The sequence below is a fragment of the Ranitomeya variabilis genome, chromosome 3 (genome assembly GCF_051348905.1).
Source record: "Ranitomeya variabilis isolate aRanVar5 chromosome 3, aRanVar5.hap1, whole genome shotgun sequence".
In the NCBI taxonomy this organism is placed as follows: Eukaryota; Metazoa; Chordata; class Amphibia; order Anura; family Dendrobatidae; genus Ranitomeya; species Ranitomeya variabilis.
In genome coordinates, this window is record NC_135234.1 from 394,467,502 (window position 1) to 394,495,446 (window position 27,945).

The following is a 27,945-nucleotide window of genomic DNA, read 5'->3' on the forward strand; positions in this document are numbered from 1 at the left end:
TGATAGCTTTAGTAGGGAGGCATGTTGACAGGAAAAGCACAATTCTGGAGGTTTATTATTATTTTATTTTTCTCTCTTTACTGTAATAGTCATTTATATTATATTTTGGTAGATCAAACTTTTATGGACACCGATACTAAATCTTTAAAAAAAAAATAAAAAAAACATTTAGAATGATGGATAAAGGGGGCGATTCAAATTTTTAGATTTTTTTTGTAAACTTTTTAGTCCCCTTTGGGGACTTCAATCTGCAAACATCTGTTAGCTTGTCCCATATATTGCAATACAATACAATACCAGTATATAGAGATAAAGATCTATAAAGCCCAGCCTACTGACGGGATTCATGGAAGGACTAACATGGTGTTGACATGGACCTTAGGCAGGCCCCCTTCTGCCACGACAACCAATCAGCATCCTATGATTTTGTTTCAGGAGGCAGATGGGAGCTGGTGCACTGGCACTCGAATCATTTAAATACCGCTGTCAGTGATGGACAACAGCATTTAAATCATTAAACAGCAGCAATCTGAGCAAGCTCCGGTCTGCCTCATACATGGGGACCCGGCCTAGGACATACCATTACATCACATATCGGTAACGGGTGAATAGAATTCAGTTCTAGTGTAACAAGGAGCATTTATCTATGCATTCTATAAGACGATAGCCATATTAAGGAGCTTCCGCCGACACATGATGGAAAAATGCTATTGTGGATACTGCCACAGGTCTACAGCAAAATTTTGTTTGCTATGATTTGGCTTACTGTGTTGGTGATGAAGCCCTTTTACCTAAGTGGTGAACTATGGCAGGAGTGACTCCTGAAGGAAATGAATACTAGCAGAGTTATAAATGTTTTACACCATCTAATATCTTATAAGTACTGTAACATGCAATGCTTAACATGAAAAGTGGCAATTAACTCAAGTATACAGATTGTGAGGCTGTATATATGCAGCAGTTTACTGTATCCTCATACCTGTCATTTACCACCTATTGGTTGGGGTCTATAAATCTCTGCAATGCGCTGCCAACCACACTATTTTATAGGTGACTAGCACTTAATAGAAAGGGATCTCCTTGTGCTGTAAAAAGAAAAACCTCAAAAAAGGTGTCCATTTTATAACAAAATAAGTGACCTTTACAGAATTCTACTACATGAAAATAATTTTATGGACTTGGTTAAATGTTCTTTTTATCATCATGATCGCCTAGTGCAAACTTTTGTCTCAGGACCTCTGAAATAAGATTTATAGGATCTTCTTCTTTATGTAAACCCTGATTTCGATTAGACCTAGGGGAAAAAGAAACAGCTCAAATTACACACAAAAACCTGTGTAAAGTGGCAATACTATACGGAGACACGATGAGGAGGAATACGGCAGCAAACTTAGATTACCAATCTCTGTTCACTTTCATCTTGTGGATATCCTTCAGTATGCCCATCATATCTGCAAAACTGTTGGACTTTGAGAGGCAGAGCGAATCTTCGTCATCAGACATGCTGGCCTCCAGTTGTTTCTGGTGGCTGAAGGAAGATTCCATTAAAGAAGCAGTGGAGTATTCAGACACATCCAACTCATCCTCTTCTGTAATGTCACTGATTACAAAGGACGTCGACTGGAAAGAAGGCCCGAAGTCTGGAAAGGAGGTATGTGTGTCCACGTTTGCGGTTAAAGAATCTGTTGACCCTGGAGAAGCTGAAAGAATAAGGGTATACATATAATGTTAGGTCCCACCATCAAGCTGACATAGTATTGTAGTGCACGAGTCTGGAATAGTATGAGTCACATGTATTGATTGAGCCTGCACACTGCAATATCCATGTATGTAACACTAGCAGTGAAAAATAACCCTACAGCAAAAAAACAATTACACTTTACCAACTGGCCATGTACTGTATTGCGTACTTACAAAATTCATAAGATGCACATATCCTAAAATCTACATTACAACCTGAAAAAAAAAAAAAACACCTTGTATTAGTCTGAGGCACTTAATCTATGACTTACAAAAGGTTGAAGAAAATGAGATAATTAACCCCCCTTCACAACATATGATGTATATTTGTGTCATATATCATGTCCCCGATTTTGATACGGGCACCAATGCTGAGCCCGCAGCTTTCCCCACACAACAGCTGATTTAATCAGCTTTCATCTGCCTTTAACAGACACAGGTTGAGCAGGAAAGGCATCATTCCCGCTGCCCATCGGCATCCCAGTCATGTGATTTTGGAGGTGCAGATGGGTTATGACAGCCGGGGGTCTGCAGAAGATCCCCGCACCTGTTATTGTGATACTCCTGTGAATGCCGGCTTGTGGATAGCGTTCATAGCAGATCGCGATTTCTGCTATTATAGCACACCCGATTGGACAATCACAGCTTCAAGTCTCCTAAAGGGAGTATTAACCCCAACATGACTTTGGACATATCCATACGTCCTGGCTGGGAAAAAGTACCTGACCCCTTGAACATATGGATACAACCCTGGCAATAATGCACCATGACAGGAGGCACAGTGATTGCATTAAGGTGCTTGCTGATTCTGACAGCAAGGCACCTGTATTCGTCGCCACAGGATGGTTTGCCCCCCGGCAACTACGATCGTTGTGATTGGCTGTTCAATTCGGAAACACTGTAGGTTATCTATGATCGGTGCTATAACAGCACTGATCAGAGGTTGGAAGTAGGTAACAGCAGCATCACCAGCCCAGAACTGATGGGACGAAGACATGATCTGAACTCACAGTGACCGCTCTGCACCTGCTCAATCCAGCTTGGTGTTGTTGCAGAGCGGTCACTGTCATTCTGCTGCAGATGTGCTTGGCCTTGTGGTGCCAGAGACATTTTGAAGCCTGTGCCATCACTTCTGCTGAAAGAAGACATTCCTGAACTGTTCCTGTCCTCTGCTTTTTCCTAATCTCCCTTATACCTTCCCCCCCCCCCCCACTCCTGCCACAGAGCGCCGATCAGTACTTGATCGCTCAATTTTTTTGGTAGTTTTTTTTTCATGTATCCTGCAGCCGCTGAGCACTACTCAGTGACACACATCACTGATCAGCGTCTGTGCTTGCTTATGGCCAGGACTTTGTTCCCCTCCCCTTTTGCACCACATCCATCCTACAGCTGTTGAGCACTGATCAGGGATGCAAATCACTGACCAACATCCAGTAGTAGGTTTTTTTTTGTGAAAAAGGAATCAAATACAAATAATTTTGGTTTCATAGGGCTAGATTAGGGACAATAACAATATACTGTAGCAATCTGTCTACTACAGTACTTTTTACTGAATATACCGTATATACTCGAGTATAAGCCGACCCGAGTATAAGCCGACCCCCCTAATTTTGCCGCAAAAAACTGGGAAAACTTATTGACTCAAGTATAAGCCTAGGGTGGAAAATGCAGCAGCTACCGGTGAATTTCAAAAATAAAAATAGATGCTCCATACCGTTCATTATGGCCCCATAGATGCTCCATATAAAGCTGTGCCATATATAATGCTCTGCACCATTCATTATGGCCCCATAGATGCTCCACATAAAGCTGTGCCATATATAATGCTCTGCACCATTCATTATGGCCCCATAGATGCTCCATATAAAGCTGTGCCACATATAATGCTCTGCACCGTTCATTATGGCCCCATAGATGCTCCACATAAAGCTGTGCCACATATAATGCTCTACACAGTTCATTATGGCCCCATAGATGTGCCATAGAAAGCTGTGCCCCATATACAATGCTCTGCACCGTTCATTATGGCCCCATAGATGCTCCATAGAAAGCTGTGCCACATATAATGCTCTGCACCGTTCATTATGGCCCCATAGATGTGCCATAGAAAGCTGTGCCCCATATACAATGCTCTGCACCGTTCATTATGGCCCCATAGATGCTCCATAGAAAGCTGTGCCACATATAATGCTCTGCACCATTCATTATGGCCCCATAGATGTGCCATAGAAAGCTGTGCCCCATATACAATGCTCTGCACCGTTCATTATGGCCCCATAGATGTGCCATAGAAAGCTGTGCCCCATCTATAATGCTGCTGCTGCAATAAAAAAAAAAATGACATACTCACCTCTCTTGCTGCCCGCAGCTCCTCAGCGTCCCGTCTCGGCGTCTCTCCGCACTGACTGTTCAGGCAGAGGGCGGCGCGCACACTAGTACGTCATCGCGCCCTCTGACCTGAACAGTCAGAGCAAGAGGACGGGAAGACAGAGCGGCGCCCGGCGTGTGGAACGGGGACAGGTAACTATGCAATACTCACCTGCTCCCGGCGTCCCTGGCTCCTTATCCCGGACAGCTGGTCTCCGGGTGCCGCAGCCTCTTCCTCTGTCAGCGGTCACCGTTACCGCTGATTAGAGGAATGAATATGCGGCTCCGCCCCTATGGGAGTGGAGTCCATATTCATAACTTTAATGAGCGGTCCCACGTGACCGCTGAACAGGGGAAGAGCTGCGGGACCGAAGACCGTGGGACGGGCAGGGGGAGCGCCAGGACTAGGTGAGTATGCGACAGTCCTCTCTCCCCCTCACCCGCCGACCCCACCGCCGATCATGACTCGAGTATAAGCTGAGAGGGGCACTTTCAGCCCAAAAATTTGGGCTGAAAATCTCGGCTTATACTCGAGTATATACGGTAGTCAGTATTCGTGTCAGATCGTTGCGGGCACATTACGTTTGTTTTTTATTTTACTTTTATATTTTTCTTTCTAGACTCTTTTCTTCTATTCTAATAATTAAAAAAAAAAAAAAATGTACACAAAACACACACCTAAATAAATTCTTGTTATTACACACATGAAAACATGTCCCGTTGGTCCCAAACCATCCAAGGAGGCATAGAACTTCCTTGCCTCCGACACTGATAGGGAGAGGATGTGAGCTTCCTTTATTTTTCTTTCTCCTCAAGTGATACTGAACCTCATAGCCAACGCCTACCGTTAGTGACCCTGTATGGACCTCACCCCCAAAAGATTGAGCCAAAGATTCCTGATTTTGTGATGCAATCAAGAATCAAATTTGACACCATTGGCCTCACAGAAATCAACTTTTTGAAAGTCTTTTTCTCTGCGGATTATGTAAACATGGTGGCAAACACAAAATTTGAATGCCCAACTTCCATCATTTTCTAACTGAAATCCCACAGATGCAATAGAAATGATGAAGTTTTGGGGCCTGTTCCTTCACATGGGGTTAGCAAAGAAGCCAGAACTTCGGCAATATTGGGGTGTTTATATAACACTCCAATGTTCTGCATGGCCATGACCCATAAACGATTTGAGACCATCCACAAATTTTTGCATTACAACAATAATGTACGGGGTCCCTCCCCGAAATGACCCCAACTTTAACCGACTTTTCAAAGTTTGGCCGGTCATTGATCACTTCAGCAAGAAGTTTGCTGAGGTGTGCATTCCCCAAACGGACATCTGTGTGGATTAGTCCCTATTATATTTCAAATTCTGGCAATATCTGCCCAGTAAAAGGGCCAGGATCGGAATAAGGCTCTAATAACACCACAGGCTTAGAGTTTATGAAGGGAAGGACACCCTTATTCAACCCCATGAATGCCCCCCTATCCTAGGAGTGAGTGGGAAAATTGTGTGGGGTTTGGTAGCACCCACTGCTGGATCAAAGATATCACTTCTATGTAGATAACTTTTATACAATTATCCCACTCTTCAAGTCCCTCTCTGCGTGAGTTACCACAGCCTGCAGTACTGTCCGCAAAAAACAGAGGACTCTCTAGGACACTAACTGGGGAGCTGCTCAGAAAGGGCAACATCAGAGCCAGTGCAGCAACAAAATGCTGGTGGTCACCCACAAGGACAAGAGGGATGTCCTTATCTTGACCACCATACACAGGGACAATAGCTCCCTTGTCACTGTCCGAGGTACCAGAACACAAGCCCCAAAGCTAGATTGTATCCTGTGTAGAACTCTCAGATCAGGTCCCAGTGCAGAAGACTTCTGATCATGCGCAGTGCGCATCTCTGAAGCCAGGATGCGTACACCCAGCTTCAGAGGCTGAATGATGAGAGTATACAAAGATGTGCACGCATGCACGAGATTTGTACGGCGCTGGCGTCAGCTTTTGTTATCACATACACAAGCGCGTGATAACATGCTAAGTTTCTCCAGACCAGTTGACTCACCAACGACCCATCGACTAGTCAAAAGGTTTATTTACATATCATAGACTTTAGAAATACCGTATATACTCGAGTATGAGCCGACCCGAGTATAAGCTGAGACCCCTAATTTTGACACAAAAACTGGGAAAACTTAATGACTCGAGTATAAGCCTAGGGTGGAAAATGCAGCAGCTACCGGTAAATGTCAAAAATAAAAATAGATACCAATAAAAGTAAAATTAATTGAGACATCAGTAGGTTAAGTGTTTTTGAATATCCACATTGAATCAGGAGCCCCATATAGTTTATGATGGGCCCCATAACATGCTCCATATAGACATTTGCCCCGTATAATGCTCCACAAATGTTGGATTATGGCCCCATAAGATGCTCAATAGAGATATTTGCCCCATATAATGCTGCACAAATGCTGATTATGGCCCCATAAGATGCTCCATAGACTATTATGCCCCATATGCTGTTGCTGCGATTAAAAAAAAAAAAAACAGACATACTCACGTCTCGTCACTCAGGCCCCGGCATTTGCTATAGTCACCTTTCCCCGTTCCACCGCCAGGCGCCACTGTGTCTTCCCCCGTCCTCCGCACTGACGCTCAGGCAGGGGGTGCGCGCACTAACCATGTCATCGCGCCCTCTGACCTGAGCGTCACAGGCAGATGACGCGGAAGACGGCACCCGGCGGTTGAACAAGGAGAGGTGAATATCTCCGTGCTCCCCGTCCCCATTATACTCACTTGCTCCCGGCGCGGTCCCTGGCAGCTTCTCTGATGGACTCTCCGGGCACGGCAGCTCTTCCAGCTTTGAGTAGTCACTGGTACCGCTCATTACAGTAATGAATATGTGGCTCCACCCCTATGGGAGTGGAGTCGCGTCCATATTCATTACTGTAATGAGCGGTACCATGTGACCGCTCAACGCTGGAAGAGCTGCCTCGCCCGGAGACCATCGGAGATGCAGGGACCGTGCCAGGAGCAGGTGAGTATGTCACAGCCGCCGCTCCCCCTCCCCCGTCGACCCCCATGGGACAATGACTTGAGAATAAGCCAAGAGGGGCACTTTCAGCCTAAAAAAAAATGGGCTGAAAATCTCGGCTTATACTCTAGTATAAACGGTACTTTTTCTAAAGTTTTGTTTGTATCCAAAGTAATTAAAGGACTGTTAGGCAGGGAATTTAGATCAGTAAATACAAATGCTGGTGGTTCTTCGGGCACTGGGGACCTGATTTGTACCCTTTAAAGGGGAGCTGTCAGCAAAGAATGACTGTTCAAACTAAGTCTCGTCGCTCAGTGCTTCATGCCAAAGCCAATTTAAATACACCTTCCTACCTGACTGTGGGAAAACAATCTCCACCCCCCTTATTTGATTGACAGCTCTGGCATCATAAAGCCACAGAAGGGTGGAGATAGATGGAAAACAACCAGGCGTGAAGGTGTATTTAAATTGGCTCTGCCATGAAGCACCAAGCGCATATACTTGGTTTGGTCATTTTGTGCTGGCAGAGTCCCTTTAACCCCCGGAGCTTTTTTCGGTTGTGAGCTTTTGTTTTTTGCTCCCCTTCTTCCCAGAGCCTTCCTTGTTTTTTTTGCGGGACGCGTTGTACTTTTGAAAGACACCATTGATTTCACCATGTCGTGTACTACAAAACGGGGAAAAAAGTGTGGTGAAATTGCAAAAAAAGGGCATTCCCACACTTGTTTTTTGTTTGGCTTTTTTACTACGTTCACTAAATGCTAAAACTGACCTGTAATTATGATTCTCCAGGTCATTACAAGTTCATAGACAACACATGTCTAGGTTATTTTTTATCTAAGCGGTAAAAAATCCAAACTTTGTTATAAAAAAAACAAAAAAACACCAACAGGTGGTTGCTCACAAAATGGCAAAACACACACAAGGAAACACCGGGGACACTTTAACAATGGTGGGCCCTGCGATAGGGAACGGGGAAATGGTCATCAATTTTTGGATTTTTTTTTTTTTTTTTAATAAAACAAAGCTAAACATTCCAACCTAAATTAACCACTAAGGCCGGCCTCACACTAGCGAGTTTTACGGACGTATGAGCGCATAAACTACGTCCATAAAATACGCATAACACACGGCCCAATGATTCTCTATGTCCCGGCTCCTATCAGCCGTATTTTACTGATCCGTATTATACGGTCTTGTACGGCCGTACAAAATCGCAGCATGCTGCGTTTGTCACCGTATTGCACAAAAAATTAAAAAAAATTAAAAAAAAAAAAATCGCCAATGAAAGTCTATGGGGGCGAGAAAAATACGGATTACACACGGACCAGCAGTGTGACCTGCGAGAAATACGCACCGGTGTTAGAGAAAAGCCGGTAATTCAATTGCCGGCTTTTCATTTCTCCTTCCCAAACCCGACAGGATATGAGACATGGTTTACATACAGTAAACCATCTCATATCCCTTATTTTTTTTGCATATTCCACACTACTAATGTTAGTAGTGTGTATGTGCAAAATTTGGCCGCTGTAGCTGCTAAAATAAAGGGTTAAATGGCGGAAAAAATTGGCGTGGGCTCCCGCGCAATTTTCTCCGCCAGAGTGGTAAAGCCAGTGACTGAGGGCAGATATTAATAGCCTAGAGAGGGTCCGTGGTTATTGGCCACCCCGGCTACAAACATCTGCCCCCAGCCACCCCAGAAAAGGCACATCTGGAAGATGCGCCTATTCTGGCACTTGGCCACTCTCTTCCCACTCCCATGTAGCGGTGGGATATGGGGTAATGAAGGGTTAATGTCACCTTGCTATTGTAAGGCGACATTAAGCCAGATTAATAATGGAGAGGCGTCAATTATGACACCTATCCATTATTAATCCAATAGTACGAAATGGTTAATAAAACACACACACATTATTACAAAGTCCTTTAAATGAAATAAACACACAGGGTGTTGTAATATTTTATTATTCTCTTAATCCAGCTGAAGACCCTCGTTCTGTAACAAAGTAAAAATAACAAATCAACAATATCTCATACCTTCCGATGAGCAGTCACGTCCTACGAAGTAAATCCATCTGAAGGGGTTAAATCATTTTACAGCCAGGAGCTGTGCTAAAGCACTCGCTCCTGCCTGTAAAACCCCGGATACTGAATGGAAAGCAGGGTGATCTGTAGTTACCTTGAGTTGCGGTGATGCGCCCTCTGCTGGATGTCCTCATGAACTGGAGCCTTGGAAAAGTCCCCACGCTCGAGTTCATATGAGGACATCCAGCAGAGGGCGCATCACCGCGACTCAAGGTAACTACAGATCAAACTGCTTTCCATTCAATACCCGGGGTTTTACAGGCACGAGCGAGTGCTTTAGCACAGCTCCTGGCTGTAAAATGATTTAACCCCTTCAGATGGATTTACATCGTGGGACATAACGACGGAAGGTATGGAATATTGTTGTTTGTTTTTTTAACTTTGTTGCAGGACGATGGTCTTCAGGTGGATTAAGAGTCTAATAAAATATTACAACACCCTGTGTCTCTATTTCATTAAAGGACTTTGTAATAATGTGTGTGTGTTTTATTAACCATTTTGTACTATTGGATTAATAATGGATAGGTGTCATAATTGACGCCTCTCCATTATTAATCTGGCTTAATGTCACCTTACAATTGCAAGGTGACATTAACCCTTCATTAACCCTTATCCCACGGCTACACGGGAGTGGGAAGAGAGTGGCCAAGTGCCAGTATAGGTGCATCTTCCAGATGTGCCTTTTCTGGGGTGGCTGGGGGCAGATGTTTGTAGCCAGGGGGGGGCCCAATAACCATGGACCCTCTCTAGGCTATTAATATCTGCCCTCAGTCACTGGCTTTACCACTCTGGCGGAGAAAATTGCGCGGGAGCCCACGCCAATTTTTTCCGCGATTTAACCCTTTATTTTACAAGCTACAGTGCCCAAATTTTGCACATACACACTACTAACATTAGTAGTGTGGAATATGCAGAAAAAAAAAAGGGATATGAGATGGTTTACTGTATGTAAACCATGTCTCATATCATGTCGGGTTTGGGAAGGAGAAATGAAAAGCCGGCAATTGAATTACCGGCTTTTCACATATCTCGCGCTGAATTAAATATAAGTACAGAATATATATTGTAGCATGGCTAAAGGCTGTGTAAATCAACGGGAGGTATGTGTCACATAGGTGGCTTGCCGCTGTGATGTAGCCCGGAGTGTTTTCTTTATTGCACATAACTATATATATATATATATATATATATATATATATATATATATATATATATATATATATATATATATATATATATATATATATATATATATATATATATATCTCTGTTTCAGGACCTGTGGTGATGTCAGACCATGTCTAATCATGTGATCGGTTCCTGGGTGTGGTTAGCTCTATATAAGACAGGCTAATGCTTTATACAGCAGATGTGTCTGGAGGTGCTAGCCTCCAGTGTGTGTGAAGGCTCCAGGACTGAGCCTGAAGGAATGGACACTTGTTTTTTCTTTGCCTAAGCTAAAGGCTATTTGTTTTCTGTTTTTCTACTTGGTTTATGGAGCAATAAACCTCTGAACTTTTGTTGGAACTTGCCTCCTATGTGTCAGCCGTCGCACCTGAGTGAGTGAAACCCTACAATTGGTGGTAGACGTGCGGGCAGCGTTCCCAGTGGAGACGCAAGTCTATTTTTGAATGTCCTGGGTCAAGTCGGCTGTAAGCCAGCAAGCATTGCCGGGGAAAATGGAGGACCTGCTGAAACACTTGGTCCAGTTGCAGTCACAGCAGCAAGAGACCAACAGGCTGTTGCAGTCACAGCAGCAGGAGACCAACAGGCTGTTGATGCAGCAGATACAACAGAGCCAGCAGGAGCAACGGCAGCAGATGCAACAGAACCAGCAGGAGCAACGGCAGCAGATGCAGCTTTTGGCAACCGCCATCCAGGGCAAGACGAGCGCCCCAACCCCAGGTTTGGCTGATGACACCCACGTCCGGAAGACGTTAAGACGCGCATTACAGAAAATGACTCCCGGGGATGATGTTGAGGCCTTCCTGACAGTGTTTGAGAGGGTCGCTGAGAGGGAAAAACTTCCGCCAGAGCAGTGGGCAGAGGTGTTGGCGCCTTACCTGACAGGGGGAACCTCAGAAGGCATACTATGATTTGACCTTGCAGGATGCCAAGGAGTATCACAAATTGAAAGCCGAGGTTCTCGCACCTTTGGGGGTGACACTGACTGTTAGGCCCAGCAGTGAACTCGCTGTGCCCTATCACCGGGACAAACCGCCTCGCTCTCAAATGTTTGACCTGTTGCACCTGGTCCAGAAATGGCTGCAGCCAGAGTCCTCTACGCCTGCACAGATGGTAGAACGGGTGATGATGGATCGGTTTGTGCATTCCCTCCCGAGGTCCATACAGACTTGGGTTGCCCAGGGTGATCCCCAAAATGCCGATGAACTGATCGGACTGGTCGAGAGATACCAAGGGATGGAAGGCTCCTTTGGGAGGCAGCCCATGCCGTACTGGGGGTCCCAGAAAGCTGCTGACTCCCAAAAAGGGGTGGGGTCTCCAAGGTCACAAAGGGCGGGGGAGGTGGTGCCCAAGGTCCCTACGGGTGATGTTATCTGTTGGAGGTGCCACCGGCCAGGACATATAGCTGCCCGTTGTTCCCAGACCACTGAGCAGATGGACTGCAGCATGGGACGCCGTAGTTCATACTATGCATATCCAGCCTGCAGTGTGAACTCTCCACCCAACGAGGGGCCTCAAGCGTGTTCTGTAAAGGTGAACGGTCGAGCAGCAACGGCGCTGTTAGACTCAGGGAGCTTAGTGACCCTGGTGAGGGCCACTTTCCCTCTCCACCTGCTCCCGGGAAAGCAGGTCGGCGTGCGGTGCATACATGGTGATGCCAAGGACTACCCTATGGCCAGGGTGGATATTGAAACGGCATGTGGCACTGAGTCCCATTAAGTTGGCGTCGTTCGGGACTTGTTGCACCCTATAATTATTGGTCGGGATTTCTGTTTGTTTTGGGATTTGTGGGGTAAGGGTTCTGAGGTCGCTAGCAAAAGTAGGGAACCAATGAACCCTAAAAAGGTATCGCCACACCCAGGGACAGACAGGTTTCCTTTTTGTGTCCTGGTTGGGGATGAGGAGGAAGTGTCCCCTGCATCTGACATTATGGAGTTAGAGGTAACCGGTGAAAATTTTGGGACTGCCCAACATAGGGATCCCACTCTGAGGGAAGCCTTTAATAATGTCACGGTTATTAATGGGGTTGCACAGGAGCCGGGGGCAGACACAAGATTTCCCCATTTTCTGATGAATGGGGAGTTGTTGTACCGAGTCACGAAAATGAGGGAGGAGTTGGTAGAGCAGTTGGTAGTGCCGGGTCCATATAGACGGAAGGTATTGGATATGGCCCATTCACACATCTTGGGTGGACACCTTGGGGTAGAAAAAACGCAGGAACGGGTTGTGCAGAGGTTCTATTGGCCTGGGTGTCACTGGGAAATAATAAACTATTGCAGGTCTTGCCCTACATGTCAGCTAACTGCCCCCAGTCCTCATTTCCGGAGCCCCCTTGTGCCATTGCCCATTATTGAGGTACCGTTCGAGAGAATTGCCATGGACCTGGTCGGTCCCTTAGTTAAATCAGCCTGCGGCCATCAGTATATATTAGTCATCCTGGACTATGCCACACGCTATCCTGAGGCAATCCCTCTGAGAAATTCTTCCTCGAAGAGTATAGCCCGAGAGTTGGTCCATGTGTTTTCCCAGACAGGTCTGCCGAAGGAGATTCTGACTGACCAGGGGACACCTTTCATGAGCAAGGTGATGAGGGAGTTATGCAAAGTCCTGAAAATCTCCCAGTTGAGGACCTCGGTGTACCATCCCCAGTCAGATGGTCTTGTTGAGAGGTTTAACAAGACACTGAAGAGCATGCTGAGAAAAGCTATAGAGAAAGATGGTAGAGACTGGGACAGTCTCTTACCATATCTGATGTTTTCCATTCATGAAGTTCCACAGGCCTCCACAGGGTTCTCACCGTTTGAGGTTCTATATGGCCGACATCCGAGAGGTCTCCTGGATATAGCCAAGGAAACTTGGGAAGCCGAAGTTACGCCCCACAGAAGCGTCATTGAGCATGTGGCCTTGATGCAGCAGAGGATTGCAAAAGTGATGCCTATTGTGAAAGAACACCTCCTTCAGGCACAAGAAGCTCAGGCCAGGGTCTACAACCTGTCTGCAAGAGTTAGGCAGTTCAATCCGGGAGACCGAGTTCTTGTGTTAGTTCCGACGGTGGAGAGCAAGTTCTTGGCCAAATGGCAAGGGCCATATGAGGTCATAGAGAAGCTTGGTGAGGTGAACTATAAAATTCACCAACCAGGTAGACGAAAACCAATCCAAGTCTACCATGTTAACCTCATCAAGCCATGGAAAGATAGAGAGCGGGCTGTAACTCCATCCTTGCTAAGCAACCCAGAAGGTGAGGTTGGAGGGGTTACTATAGCGGAGACGCTATCGAAGGCCCAGAAACAGCAGTGCCGGGAGTTACTCCAGAAGAACAGGGACCTGTTTTCTGAATTGCCTGGGTACACGAAGGTCATAGAGCACGAGGTCCTGACAGAGCCACATGTGCGCGTGAACATGAAGCCCTATCGAATTCCTGAGGCCCGTCGAGAAGTAATCTCCAAGGAAGTGGAGCGTATGTTAAAGCTTGGAGTCATTGAGGAATCCAAGAGCGGGTGGTCGAGCCCAATTGTCCTGGTCCCAAAACCTGATGGGGAGTGGAGATTTTGCAACGACTATAGGAAGTTGAATGAGGTCTCCAAGTTCGACGCATATCCCATGCCCCGCATTGATGAGCTCATCGAAAGGCTTGGGCCCGCCAGGTATATAACCACCTTGGATTTGACGAAGGGGTACTGGCAGATCCCCATGGCACAGAAAGCCAAGGAGAAGACGGCGTTTTCTACACCAGATGGGTGCTTCCAGTATGTCCGGATGCCGTTTGGCCTACAGGGAGCTCCGGCGACCTTCCAGAGGGCTATGGATAGAATCCTTGCACCCCATAAGGCATACGCTGCTGCGTACCTGGATGATATCGTCATCTTTAGCCCGGACTGGGAGAGTCATCTGGAAAAAGTACAAGCGGTGTTTGATGCTCTAAGAGAAGCGGGGTTTACAATAAACCCGAAGAAGTGTGCCTTGGGTAAGGAAGAAGCTAAGTACCTAGGCTATATAGTGGGTCGTGGAGAAATAAAGCCCCAAATCAGGAAAGTGGAGGCAATCCAAACATGGCCAAAACCACTCTCTAAAAAGCAAGTTAAAGCCATTCTGGGGATCGTGGGATATTACAGGAGGTTCATCCCGAACTTCGCCACAGTGGCTGCGCCTCTGACTGATCTGCTAAAGGGGACAAAAATCGGTGATGGTTAAATGGTCCGAAGAGACAGAGTCAGCCTTCCAAGAATTGAAAGGGGCTCTATGTAAGCAGCCCGTTCTGATGGCCCCAGACTTCAAGAAAGAATTTATTCTTCAGACAGATGCCTCAGATGTTGGGGTAGGAGCAGTCCTTTCCCAAGAGCTACATGGGGATGAGCATCCTATTCTCTATCTGAGTAGAAAGCTGTCCTCATCTGAGAAGAACTACTCAGTCGTAGAAAAAGAGTGTTTGGCCATAAAGTGGACGGTGGACACGTTACGGTACTATCTGCTGGGGCGTAAATTCAGACTAATATCCGACCATGCCCCACTTAGATGGATGAGAGAAACAAAGGGTAGAAATGCTAGGGTCACCCGTTGGTTCTTAGCCCTGCAGGACTTCAGTTTCCATGTGGAACATAGGGCCGGAAAGCTGCACGGTAATGCGGATGCCCTATCAAGAATCCCTTGTTTAGTGGGGGAAAGTGCCAAGCCCTACGGCTTTAGGCAGAGGGGGGAGGTATGTAGCATGGTTAAAGGCTGTGTAATCGACGGGAGGTATGTGTCACATAGGTGGCTTGTCGCTGTGATGTAGCCCGGAGTGTTTTCTTTATTGCACGTGTGTGTGTGTGTGTGTGTGTGTGTGTGTGTGTGTGTGTGTGTGTGTGTGTGTGTGTGTGTGTGTGTGTGTATATATATAATTAATATATATATATATATATATATATATATATATATATATATATATATATATATATATATATATATATATATATATATATATATATATATATATCTGTTTCAGGACCTGTGGTGATGTCAGACCATGTCTAATCATGTGATCGGTTCCTGGGTGTGGTTAGCTCTATATAAGACAGGCTAATGCTTTACATAGCAGATGTGTCTGGAGGTGCTAGATATATATATATCTCTATATCTATCCATCTATCTACATACGCTGAGTGTGACGCCGGCCTAACAATGCACAAAGTGTAATGAAAATAAAAACCCCAACAATCTCAGAATCACTGGGATAATGTTGGAATATTCAGAACGTGACATTTGAAAAATTGGGCTCGGGCACTACTACAAAAAAGTTGCTGATTTGCTGTTTTACTTACAAATAGTGATGATCGAATAGCTTCGGATAAGAGGTTATCCCAATAGCTATAGCGCTTACCTAATAGCTGAATTGGGAACGCTCCCGATTATCAGCTATTCGGTGCCACAATGCATGTGTCACGGCTGTTTGAGAGTCACCACACATACATGGAGAGACCGTGTGTCGTGACTGTCACACAGCCGTGACAAATGCAACTGTGGCTCGAAAGAGCTGATTATCGGGAGCGCTCCAGGTATCCAGGTTACCGATCCAGCTATTTGGTAAGCTATTCGATCATCACTACTTACAAGGCTTCCAAAAAAGCATAAAAAGTTTACTTCTAGGCTATATGTATTCCAAAAGGATGCAACTGACAAAACTCATCCCAAAAACAAACCCAAAGGGTTAAAGAAGCCCTCCTCCCATCAAAACTTTTATCCTCTTAATATATCGCAGTCATATTATATAGCTGTGTACTTACAATTGCTCATTTTGTCTTTCTACCCAGCTAGCTGGGACCATTAGGTCTATGACATATCATACCGTATATACTCGAGTATAAGCCAAGATTTTCAGCCCACTTATTTGGGCTGAAAGTGACCCTCTCGGCTTATACTCGAGTCATTGTCAGCGGAGAGGGGGGGGGGGGGGGGAGCGGTGCGGTGATATACTCACCTGCTCTCAGCGCTGTCCCTGGCAGCGTCTCACTGTCAGATGGTCTCCGGGAGCCGGCAGCATCTTCCTGTGTTCAGCTGTCACATACCGCTCATTACAGTAATGAATATGCATCCATATTCATTGCTTTAATGAGCGGTACCACGTGACAGCTGAACACAGGAAGATGCCGCCGGCTCCCGGAGACCATCTGACAGTGAGACGCTGCCAGGGACCGCGCCGGGAGCAGGTGAGTATATCAGGGGAGGTGAGCATTGCGCGATAGTCACCTTCCTCGTTCCATCGCTGCGGGCCGCTCTGTCTTCCTTCCTCTGCACTTACTGTTCAGGTCAGAGGGCGCGATGACGCGATTAGTGTGCGCGCCGCCCTCTGCCTGAACAGTCAGTGCGGAGGATGGAAGACAGAGCGACGCCTGGAACGAGGAAGGTAACTATCACAAGTGCCGGGGGCCTGAGCGAAGAGAGGTGAGTATGTGATTTTTTTTATTTTAATCGCAGCAACAGCAAATGAGGCAAATGTGTGGAGCATTGTATGGGGCCACAATATATGGAGCATTGTATGGGGCCACAATATATGGAGCATTGTATGGGGCCACAATATATGGAGCATCTTATGGGGCATAATGTGTGGAGTATCTCTTGGGGTATAAGGTGTGGAGCACCTTATGGGACCATCGACCTTTATGCAGCATTATATGGAGCATATTTTAATATGGAGCATTATATGGGGCGTATTTTGTATGGAGCATCTTATGGGGCCCATCATGAACTGTATGGAGCATTAGATGGGGCTCCTGATTCAATATGGATATTCAAAAACACTTAACCTACTGATGTCTCAATTAATTTTATTGGTATCTATTTTTATTTTTGACATTACCGGTAGCTGCTGCATTTTCCACCCTAGGCTTATACTTGAGTCAATAAGTTTTCCCAGTTTTTTGTGGCAAAATTAGGGGGGGGGGTCAGTTTATACTCGAGTATATACGGTAATTAAAAACTGATTAGCTGAATCCTTCTAAGCTCTATGTAGAAACAGGAGGTCAATTTTCCCTGCATGAGTCATAAGTCACAGCAAAAGTCCCTGTCATGGGGAAAAAAAGTAAGCAACTGCATCAGGTGTTGAAGAGGGGGATGATAATGCAGGGACGAGGGACTTCCTGTTTCTACATAGAGCACAGAAAACAGAAGAATTAGATAGAAGGGCAAAATTAAAGTTTATAAATTTCCTATTCATAGGATAATTTGCTGATGATTGGGGTGGTCACCCTGTCGGGATCCCAACAGAACTCGAGAATTGGGCTTTGGAGTCTACCATTCTCATGTGGACAGCTGATGACTTGCATTAACCCCTTAAAGGAAAGGATTATTTAAGTACAAAAGCCAAATCTATTGATAACTGTAGCATACCTGTGTCTGTAGCAACTATTCTAGCAATCTGGCTTCTGAGGAGACTTAGTTCATCTTGTAAGTCCGTGGACCTGTTTAAGGACATGCCTGGTTTCTTTAAGCAAAACATTTTTTCTTCTTTTATCTTCAGGTTGGGGACAGAAGAATTTCTTTGCATCACTAATAGAGGACTCGGCCTCCACTTATGCTTCAGTGGCCTTGTGTCGCTCCTAAGACAGAAGCCATAAATTACGTAACATATAGCTGAAGAATACCTCCGATTCCAGAAAGCAGACGATGCTGTGAGAGCTGTAGACAGTCATTTTATTATTGGACCATACATCATTTATTAGAATGCCTCATCTAAGTGTAAGCAATAGATACAGCAGTAAACGTGCGCAAGAAGAGAAGCCAAAAGCAATACGAGAATATTACTAGCCAACGGGAAGATAACTAATGCATTAATGGAATCTTGCAATGTACACAATTACAAAAACTGCTGAAAAAGACAAAATAAGACTGTTTAATGGCTCAGCGTCTGCACAGGGACCAGTGAAATAAGCCTAGGAAGAAGTACAGTACATCAATGAATGTCTGCAGGATATAGCACTTGTTACACCGTGCCATAGATGTATAGCTACTGGACATTCAAGCCCTTAGATCAGGCCAAACCAAGGTGCAATTTCCTGACATGTTGGGTTGCCATGACCAGAGTACATAAACTTTTAACATGCTCCCTTTAGAGAAAAGTAAAATAAAACAGCCATGGAAAGCTAATAAATACCTAACTCTTGCATATGTTTCATCATCATCTGCAGCTATCCACTTAATGTCAGCTAGGGTAGGCACCATTGGTGCGTCAGTGAAATACACGTCAGAACCAGGGAGAGCCTGCAAGAGAAAAACACAAGTTACTAAAAAGAAGGCTTTTGCTATTAAAAAAAAAAAAAAAAAAAATTAGAGAAGACCCTGTAGTAATGAATAAGACATTTTGGTTTTAGGTGGCAGAACAAAATGAATGTGGAATGTGGTGAAGACAAAGATTGGGTACATTAGTTCCGGAAGTGCATTTTCTGAAGACCAATTTCTACCCATTAGAAATTTTACAGTGGACTTGGCCTACTTTTTACAACCTAGAAGTTTATATCTGTTTGTAATCCCATCTTCTACTGAGGAAAAAAAAAAAAAATCACATAAATCCTTTAGGCTATGTGCACACGTTGCGGAAAGTGGTGCAGATTTTTCCAGACTGATTTTGGTAAATCTGCAGGTAAACCACACTGCGGATTACCTGCGAAATTACCGCGGATTTATTTAGACTTAGATGTTACTGTTTGTCATCTACGTGCTGTCATTTTTTCTACTCAGACAGCAGTTGGGTAACATTACACTTTCCAGGGCAACTGACAATCCTGATTTTTTTTTTTTTTGCAGCACATTTGTCCTAAAAATAAATAAACATGTCCTACTCTGTGTACCTGGAAATTTCCTTCGGTATTATTTTTTAATTATGTTACGTGAAAAAAAAACAAAAAAAAAAACACAGACACAATCCAACAATACCTCAAAGTGTGCTCTCGTACATGGCTTCAGAGGCAGGTGAGATCCGATTTTCCTTACTAGGCTGCGAGATGAACCACATGGCTTGTTCTCCCACACAGGGATAGTCTGAAATAAAGATAAAAACATCTGAAAGCCACAAGATGATCAAAAGTCAAAACTTTACCAAAATATATAAATTCCTCGCAATTATTAAAGGGGTTCTCCAGTGAAAAGTTATCACATACATACATGACAGGTAATAACTCAGTGGCATGTAAAAGTTTGGGCACTGTTATTGTGAACAGTTAAGCAAGTTGGAGATGAAATGACCTCTAAAACGGTTAACGTTAAAGATGACACATTTCATTTGTATTTTAGGCAAATAAAGTTTGCAATTTTTAAAATGGAAAAAAAAAACAGTAAGGAAAAATGGGCTGATGCAAATCTCCAAGAGTGCCTAAACTTTTGCATGCTCAGATAACTTTGAACAAGGTTTCAGACCTTAGTTAGCCTGTTAGGGTTATGGCTTGTTCACTACCATAGTTAGGAAAGGCCAGGTGATGCACATTTCCCCGCTTTATAAGAACTCAGCCTGCCACAAAACAGAAGCCATGGGTTCTTCTAAGCAGCTGCCTAGCACTCTGAAAATGAAAATGGTGGAGGCCAACAAAGCAGGAGAAGGTTTTAAGAAGATAGCAAAGAATTTTCAAGTTGCCTTTTCCTCAGTTCGAAATGTAATTAGGAAATGACCGTTAAACAGTGGAGGTCACGATAAAGTCTGGAAGACCAAGCAAAATTTCAATGTGATCTGCTCGTAGAATTGCTAGAGACACAAATCAGAACTCACACTTGGCTGCAAAAGACCCTCAGAAAGACTTAGCAGGCTCTGGAGTTGTGGTACATAGTTCAGATACACCTGCACAAATATAGCCTTCATGGAAAAGTGATCAGAAGAAAACCTCTCCAGTGTCCTCCTCACTATAAAATTCAGTGTCAGACGTATGCAAAAGAACATCTAATCAAGCCTGATGCATTTTGGAAACAAGTCCTATGGACTTATGAGGTTAAAATAGAACTCTTTGGTCACAATGAGCAAAGGTATGTGTGGAGTAGAAAGGGCACAGAATTTCAGGAAAAGAACATCTCGTCAACCATTAAGCATGGGGGTGGATCAATCATGCTTTGGGGTTGTGTTGCAGCCAATGGTACGGGGAACATTTCAAGCTTAGAAGGGAGAATTTATTCAATGAAATTTCAACAAATTCTTGATGCAAACATTACACCGTCTGTAAAAAAGCTGAAGTTGAAAAAAGGATGGCTTCTACAAATGGATAACGATCCTAAACACATGTCAAAATCCACAACAGACTACCTCAAAAGGCGCAAGCTGAGGGTTTTACATTGGCCCTCAAAGTCCCCTAATCTGGACATCATTGAAAATCTGTGGCTAGACCTCAAAATAGTAGTGCATGCAAGATGACCAAGGAATCTCATTCTTCCTTGGAAACATTTTCCAAGGAAGAATGAATGAAAATCCCTCAAACAAGAATTGGAAAACTCTTGGCTGGCTACAAAAAGCGTTTACAAGCTGTAATAGTTTCAGAAGGAGCTGCTACTTGGTACTAACCTTGCAGGGTGCCCAAACTTTTGCACTGGCCTATCTTTCTACTTGTAATTTTTAAAATGTAAAAGTTGAAAGTATTTGTTTGGGCCTTACATACAAAAGCAAATGTATCATCTTTAACTTTAGGCCTTTTAGAGATCATTTCATCTTCAACTTGCTTAACCGTTCACAATAAAAGTAATGACCAGGAGTGGCCAACATTTACATGCCACTGTATTGATCGGTATGTGTCTAACCAATGGGACCTGTACCGATTGTCGGAACAGGGGACCTTCGGTCAAATGGAGCAGCAGGTAGGATGTCTCTATATGGCTGCTGGAATAATCTGGCAGCCCGATAGCTAATAAATGGAGAGCAGGTTGACTATGCACACTGTTATTCTATTCTGTGTGCACACAGCATTTTCTCAGGCAAATTCCCGCCTGGTATCCCCTTAACAATGCATCACCAAAAATAATTATTATGCACTACAATGTCAAAAGGACATTGTTGTGAACCTATTCTGTCTTGTGTCAAATCTTCTATACACTTCAGGCTTAGGAAACCTTGAAGATGCTAAAAGAAGAAACATGTCCATTTTTCATGTGGCTTTAGGTCGAAGACATCAGCTACATATACTTAAAAGTATAGAGCAAAGCTGCCGCAAAAAAAACAACAGCAAAAGGAACTTCAGGAAAATGACCACCAGCATTTTCCAGAAGTATTTTCGGCTTGAAAAGCTCAACGATTCCACCTATGTCTTAAAGGGATCCTCTCACCAGTTTTGGCTGATATCAGATACGGCCATCACCTTTCAGGGCTGATACACATCATTCTATAAGGCTGTATATCTGCCCCCAGCCCGACCTGTAAGGCCGGCCTCACACTAGCGAGTTTTACGGACGTAAGAGCGCAGAAATTACGTCCGTAAAACTCGCAAAATAAACGGCACAATTATTCTCAATGGGGCTGCTCCTATTAGCCGTATATTACGGTTCAGTATTATACGGCTTTCTACGGCCGTACAAAATCGCAGCATGCTGCGTTTGTCAGCGTATTGCGCAAAAAAATCGCCAATGAAAGTCTATGGGGGCGAGAAAAATACGGATTCCACACTGACCAGCAGTGTGACTTGTGAGAAATACGCAGCGGTGTTAGTGAAAAGTCGGTAATTCAATTGCCGGCTTTTCATTTCTCCTGCACAAACCCGACAGGATATGAGACATGGTTTACATACAGTAAACCATCTCATATCCCCTTTTTTTTGCATATTCCACACTACTAATGTTAGTAGTGTGTATGTGCAAAATTTCAGCGCTGTAGCTGCTGAAATAAAGGGTTAAATGGCGGAAAAAATTGGCGTGGGCTCCCGCGCAATTTTCTCCGCCAGAATGGTAAAGCCAGTGACTGAGGGCAGATATTAATAGCCAGGAGAGGGTCCATGGTTATTGGCCCCCCCGTGGCTACAAACATCTGCCCCCAGCCACCCCAGAAAAGGCACATCTGGAAGATGCGCCTATTCTGGCACTTGGCCACTCTCTTCCCACTCCCTGTAGCGGTGGGATATGGGGTAATGAAGGGTTAATGCCACCTTGCTATTGGAAGGTGACATTAAGCCAGATTAATAATGGAGAGGCGTCAATTATGACACCTATCCATTATTAATCCAATTGTTGGAAAGGGTTAAAAAACACACACACACATGATTTAAAAGTAGTTTAATGAAATAAACACAGCGGTTGTTGTAATAATTTATTGTTCTCTCAATCCATCAGCAACACCCTCGCTTGGAAAAATTATATATTTTTTGGATATATATATATATATATATATATATACACTGTATATATGTTTTCCCGAACATTTGAGCACATAAATCCATTAGATGTCGGTTTTGCAAGCCTGCGCGAAAATCTCGCAGTACGGATGCCATACGGATTACATACGGAGGATGCCATGCGCAAAATACGCTGACACACCCTGACTACGGATCACTATTTTGGGAACATTTCTCCGTATTACGGCCGTAGTACGGACGTATAATACGTGGCGTATTGTCTTACGCCCAGTGTGAGGCCGGCCTAAGAGTTCTTTTATTGACCATCTCTTAGGCTATGTGCACACGTTGCAAATTTCCGCGGCAATTCTGCAACTCCCTGCCGCAGGTATAACGCATGCAGAATTGCGTTTTCCCACTAAACACTAGCGTTTTGCAAGCGTATTAAGCTTGCAGAATGCTAGCGTTTTCCAAGCGATCTGTAGCATCGCTTGGCAAACTGATTGACAGGTTGGTCACACTTGTCAAACAGTGTTTGACAAGTGTGACCAACTTTTTACTATTGATGCTGCCTATGCAGCATCAATAGCAAAAGATTGATGCTGCATAGGCAGCATCAATAGCAAAAGATAGAATGTTAAAAATAATAGAAAAATAAAAAAAAATCATGATATTCTCACCTTCCGACGGCCCCCGATCTCAGCGGCGCTCCTGGCGGCTTCCGTTCCCAGGGATGCTTTGCGCGAAGGACCTTTGTGACATTACGGTCACGTGACCGCCACGTCATCTCAGGTGATTCGCGCAAAGCATCCCTGGGAACGGAAGCCGCCGCGTGCACCGCTGGGAGGCGGGAGGACTCCGGGGCCATCAGAAGGTAAGCATATCAATTTTTTTTTATTTTTTTTTTTAACAGAAATATGGTTCCCAAGGGCCTGGAGGAGTCTCCTCCAGACCCGGGTACCACCGCACATGACGCGCTCACTTTACACATGGTGGGCATAGCCACAAGCGTAAAGTAAGCGGATCAATGCATTCCTATGTGTGCGGAATAGCCGCGATTCCACACAAAGAATGAGCATGCTGCGTATTTTTCCGCGATGAGATTCCACCGCGGAAAGATATGCAGCATTAGCACAGCATTGCAGAATCCCATTGAATTCAATGGGCTGTGTTGTGCATGCGTTTTCGCGGCGAAAAAATGCGGCAAAAATGCATACAATCCGCAACGTGTGCACATAGCCTTAAGTGGAGTAATAAGACTACCTAGGACCATTTCATAACCAGCCCCCTGGGTGGGTGACGCACCATGGCACCCACAATGCATAGTCCTTGTTTCCACTGTGTCTTAGCTAGTTTAGTAGTAGCACTGACCTAGAAAAAGAGGATTACTACGTCCTACATGCATAAGTACTCGTCTGTCCGGTTTTGTGAGGAAACCAGCCTAGGACTGAAGGGCTGTTCCTCCTACCTCCACTTCATAACATGAGCAACTACAGCCCGGACAGGCCCATCGTTTGTCAGATGGCCTAGGGTAGCCTGCACCTTATATTGCCCCATAAAAGTCATCAAACTCTTCAGTATGACCCATTTTACAGTTAGGTGGTAAATCAAGCTATATGGAAGAGCCCTCCTTAATCTCAGAACAGGTGGTCTTATATGTGTGAAGATTATCGTCATGTGTTTGCCTGCTTACATTTTATGTTTGTCAAAGTGTAGGAGGCTTGTGGTTTCCAGATGTAAATGGCCGATTCAATCGCTTTTGTTTGTTTTTTTAAGTCACAAAATGTTTGTGCAAATGTACTTCATTTCATGAAGGCCTGATTTTTTCTGACATAGAGGAAAGTGACTTTTTGCACTAAAAAAAATAAATAATAAAAATCAAAATTAAAGAGCATTATCGACTTTGCCTAAAATTCATGAATCATGAGCAGCATTTTGAAAAACTTGGCACACGCACGCTTTCTTCAGTCATGAATTAATGGCAGAAGAATCTGGAATAGAAGAAGGTGCCACCAGATATAGGAGCCTTCAGCTTACCTGGCTTTTATAGATTATTAATAGTGATGAGCGAGTATACTCGCTGCTCGGGTTTTCCCGGGCACGCTCGGGTGGTCTCCGAGTATTTGTTAGTGCTCGGAGATTTATTTTTTGTCGCCTCAGCTGCATGATTTGCGACTGCTGGACAGCCTGAATACATGTGGGGGTTGCCTGTTTGTGAGGAAATCCCCTCATGTATTCAGCCTGTCTAGCAGTCGCAAATCATGCAGCTGAGGCGATGAAAACTAATAAACAGTCGGAGACCACCCGAGCGTGCTCAGGAAAAACCGAGCAGCGAGTATACTCGCTCATCACTAGTTATTAACCCTCCAACTTAGGGTATGGCCAGACTGGGTGTCCAACCTCATGTGGATGAAACTTCCCCCACCATGATGGCTAACTGCTGCACTTGATTGTGAGGCCATTCACCTTCTGCAGGTGGCTGGAGTTTGGGCCACCGTACCACAGCCGCAAGAACAGGCAAAACTCTAAGGCCATGTTCACACGCTGCGGTTTTTACCGCGGAACCGCCGCGATTTTGATGCTGCGGGTCCGCAGCAGTTTCCATAGCGTTTACATTAACATGTAAACCCTATGGAAACCGCAAACCGCAGTGCACATGCTGCGGGAAAAACCGCGCAGAAACGCAGCGGTTTACAACCCGCAGCATGTCACTTCTTTGTGCAGAATCGCTGCGATTCTGCACCCATAGGAATGCATTGAACCGCTTACTTCCCGCATGGGGCTGTGCCCACGTTGCGGGAAGTAAGCGGATAATGTGCGGGTGTTACCCGGGGTGGAGGAGAGGAGACTCTCCTCCAGGCCCTGGGAACCATAAAATAGTGTAAAAAAAAGAATTAAAATAAAAAATGAAGCTATACTCACCTCTCAGCGCTGCCCGCGGCCGTCCGGTCTCAGTTGCTGTGCCGAACAGGACCTGTGGTGACGTCGCGGTCACATGACCGTGATGACGCCGCGGTCACATGACCGTGACGTCACGAAGGTCCTTGTCGGCACAGCCGCTTGCAGCGCCGGGGAGATCGCGACGTCAGAGGGTGAGTATAGCCAATTTTTATTATTTTTTACATTACTATTGATGCTGCATATTGCTGCATATGCAGCATCAATAGTACAGCAGTAATCCCGCAGCGGAAACCGCGGAACAAACCGCGATAAATCTGCAGGGATAACCACAGCGGTTTTGCCCTGCAGATTTTCAATTCCGCTGCGGGATTAACCCGCAGAGGAACCCGCAGCGTGTGAACATGGCCTAAGGCTGCCGTCACACTAGCAGTATTTGGTCAGTATTTTACATCAGTATGTGTAAGCCAAAACCAGGAGTGGGTGATAAATGCAGAAGTGGTGCATATGTTTCTATTAGACTTTTCCTCTATTTGTTCCACTCCTGGTTTTGGCTTACAAATACTGATGTAAATTACTGAACATGGTCTTAAAGGGAGTTCTTACTTGCCAAGTCTGTCTCTATCTATGAAGACTCACTGAAAGTAGCCAAAAAGCGTAAGAGGCAAACAATTTCGCCTATGCACCTAACCTACATACCTAGATTAGGGTGTGTGCATGTATATTTATGGCTCGTCAGACAGAGGAACACACAGAGTACAGACATCATGACTGAGGCCACCAGATACAAAACTGAGCCTTTTAGGACATAAAAAATGTTTGCACATCTCACCGTGGTGAAAAAAAAATTGCCACATTTTGGAGTAGATTCAGGACAAAAATTTTACCTGTGGCCACTTTATCATTATTTGCATGAAATGTATTAAGGTGTTGCACAAAGGTGGCTCAGTGGGTAGCACAGCTGCTTTTCAGCACTGGGGTCTGGGGTTCAAATCCCACCAAGGCCAACATCTGCAAGGAGTTTGTATGTTCTCCCTGTGTTTGCGTGGGTTTCCTCCGGGTTCTCTGGTTTCTTCCTACATTCCAAAGACATACTGATAGGGAATTTAGATTGTGAGCCCCAATGGGGACAAACGATGTCTGCAAAGAACAGCCTGGCGGGGGGCGAGCCCAGGGCAGCGCGGCAGAAGGTTGTCCAGGGCAGCGCAGCAGGGGGGGTTGCCCAGAGCAGCGCGGCAGGAGGGGGGTTGCCCAGGGCAGCGCGGCGGGAGGGGGGTTGCCCAGGGCAGCGCAGTGGGTTGCCCAGGGCAGCGTGGCGGGAGGGGGGTTGCCCAGGGCGGCGCGGCAGGGGGAGGGGTAGGTTGCCCAGGGCAGCGCGGGGGGGGGGGTGCCCAGGGCAGCGCGGCAGTGGGGGGGGGTTGCCCAGGGCAGCGCGGGGGGGGGGGGGGGGGGGTGTTGCCCAGGGCAGCGCGGCGGGGGGGGGTTGCCCAGGGCAGCGCGGCGGGGGGGGGGGGTTGCCCAGGGCAGCGCGGGGGGGGGGGGGTTGCCCAGGGCAGCGCGGCGGGGGGGGGGGGGGGGTTTTGCCCAGGGCAGCGCGGCGGGGGGGGGGGTTGCCCAGGGCAGCACGGCGGGGGGGGGGTTGCCCAGGGCAGCGCGGCGGGGGGGGGGGGGGGGGGGGGTTGCCCAGGGCAGCGCGGCGGGGGGGGGGGTTGCCCAGGGCAGCGTGGCGGATGAGCACAGGGCATAGTCATGGCTTTTGGAGGGGTTGCGCCATCTCACAGTCCTGCAGGTTTCTACAATGACCTGTGTATTATCGCAATAGTGGCAGATCCTCATCCAGGACTTTGTAGCAGTGAGTGGCTGTGTCGTGATAAAGCTGCAGATGGATTAGGCGATGCCACCACTAGTACTGGGCCACTTCCCGGGCCTCCACCATCCCTCACCTTGGATCGCTTCCTCCGACCACTTCTCCGCCCCTCAGCGCTCTCGGGGGTCCCGCAGTCCTCGGCTCCATCACCTGGCACGTCCCGGGAGGCCATGGGGAGATAGCGGGGAGTGTCTCGGACAGAGGACGCCGTGCCCTTCCGGCCCCGGCTGTATGGCTGGGCACCGCTACCCGGCTCTGTTATACCGGCCTCAAAAACACAACGGTGCCCTTTCTGCGTGCGCGCTCCTGCAGTAGTTTACCTTGTGCGCATGTGCGGGAGTGTGCGCGCCTCCATCCTCCGTGCACTGTACTGGTGTGAGGGGGCGCTGTAGCGACAGAGCTGACTGACGTGCAGCGGGAAGATGTCATTACCCGCCCCCCGGGGCTCGCAGTAACAGCAGAGCAAATGTGGCCGGTGCACAGCCCTGAGCTTACACCCAGCAGCTACG

At 45.9% G+C, this 27,945-nt stretch overlaps 1 protein-coding gene across 1 annotated transcript; it reads right to left on the reverse strand.

Annotated features, from left to right (window-relative positions):
• Nucleotides 1-42: 42 nt before the first annotated feature.
• MTFR1L (mitochondrial fission regulator 1 like) lies at nucleotides 43-27,876 on the reverse strand. Its single transcript, XM_077296102.1, has 6 exons — nucleotides 27,513-27,876; nucleotides 19,313-19,417; nucleotides 18,534-18,640; nucleotides 17,771-17,979; nucleotides 1,400-1,700; nucleotides 43-1,294 (listed from the first exon to the last, which is right to left on the reverse strand). The coding sequence occupies exons 1-6, from the start codon at nucleotides 27,606-27,608 to the stop codon at nucleotides 1,183-1,185; spliced, it is 930 nt and encodes a 309-aa protein (XP_077152217.1). The 5' UTR covers nucleotides 27,609-27,876; the 3' UTR covers nucleotides 43-1,182.
• Between the last annotated feature and the right edge of the window lie 69 nt (nucleotides 27,877-27,945).

Coding starts and splice junctions, on each gene's coding strand:
- MTFR1L (XM_077296102.1), bottom strand. CDS start 27,608: ATGGCCTCCCGGGACGTGCCAGGTGATGGAGCCGAGGACTGCGGGACC. Junction 18,641..19,312: donor GTACGAGAGCACACTTTGAG/GTATTGTTGGAT, acceptor TTTCTCTTGCAG/GCTCTCCCTGGTTCTGACGT. Junction 17,980..18,533: donor GAAACATATGCAAGAGTTAG/GTATTTATTAGC, acceptor CTTCTGTCTTAG/GAGCGACACAAGGCCACTGA.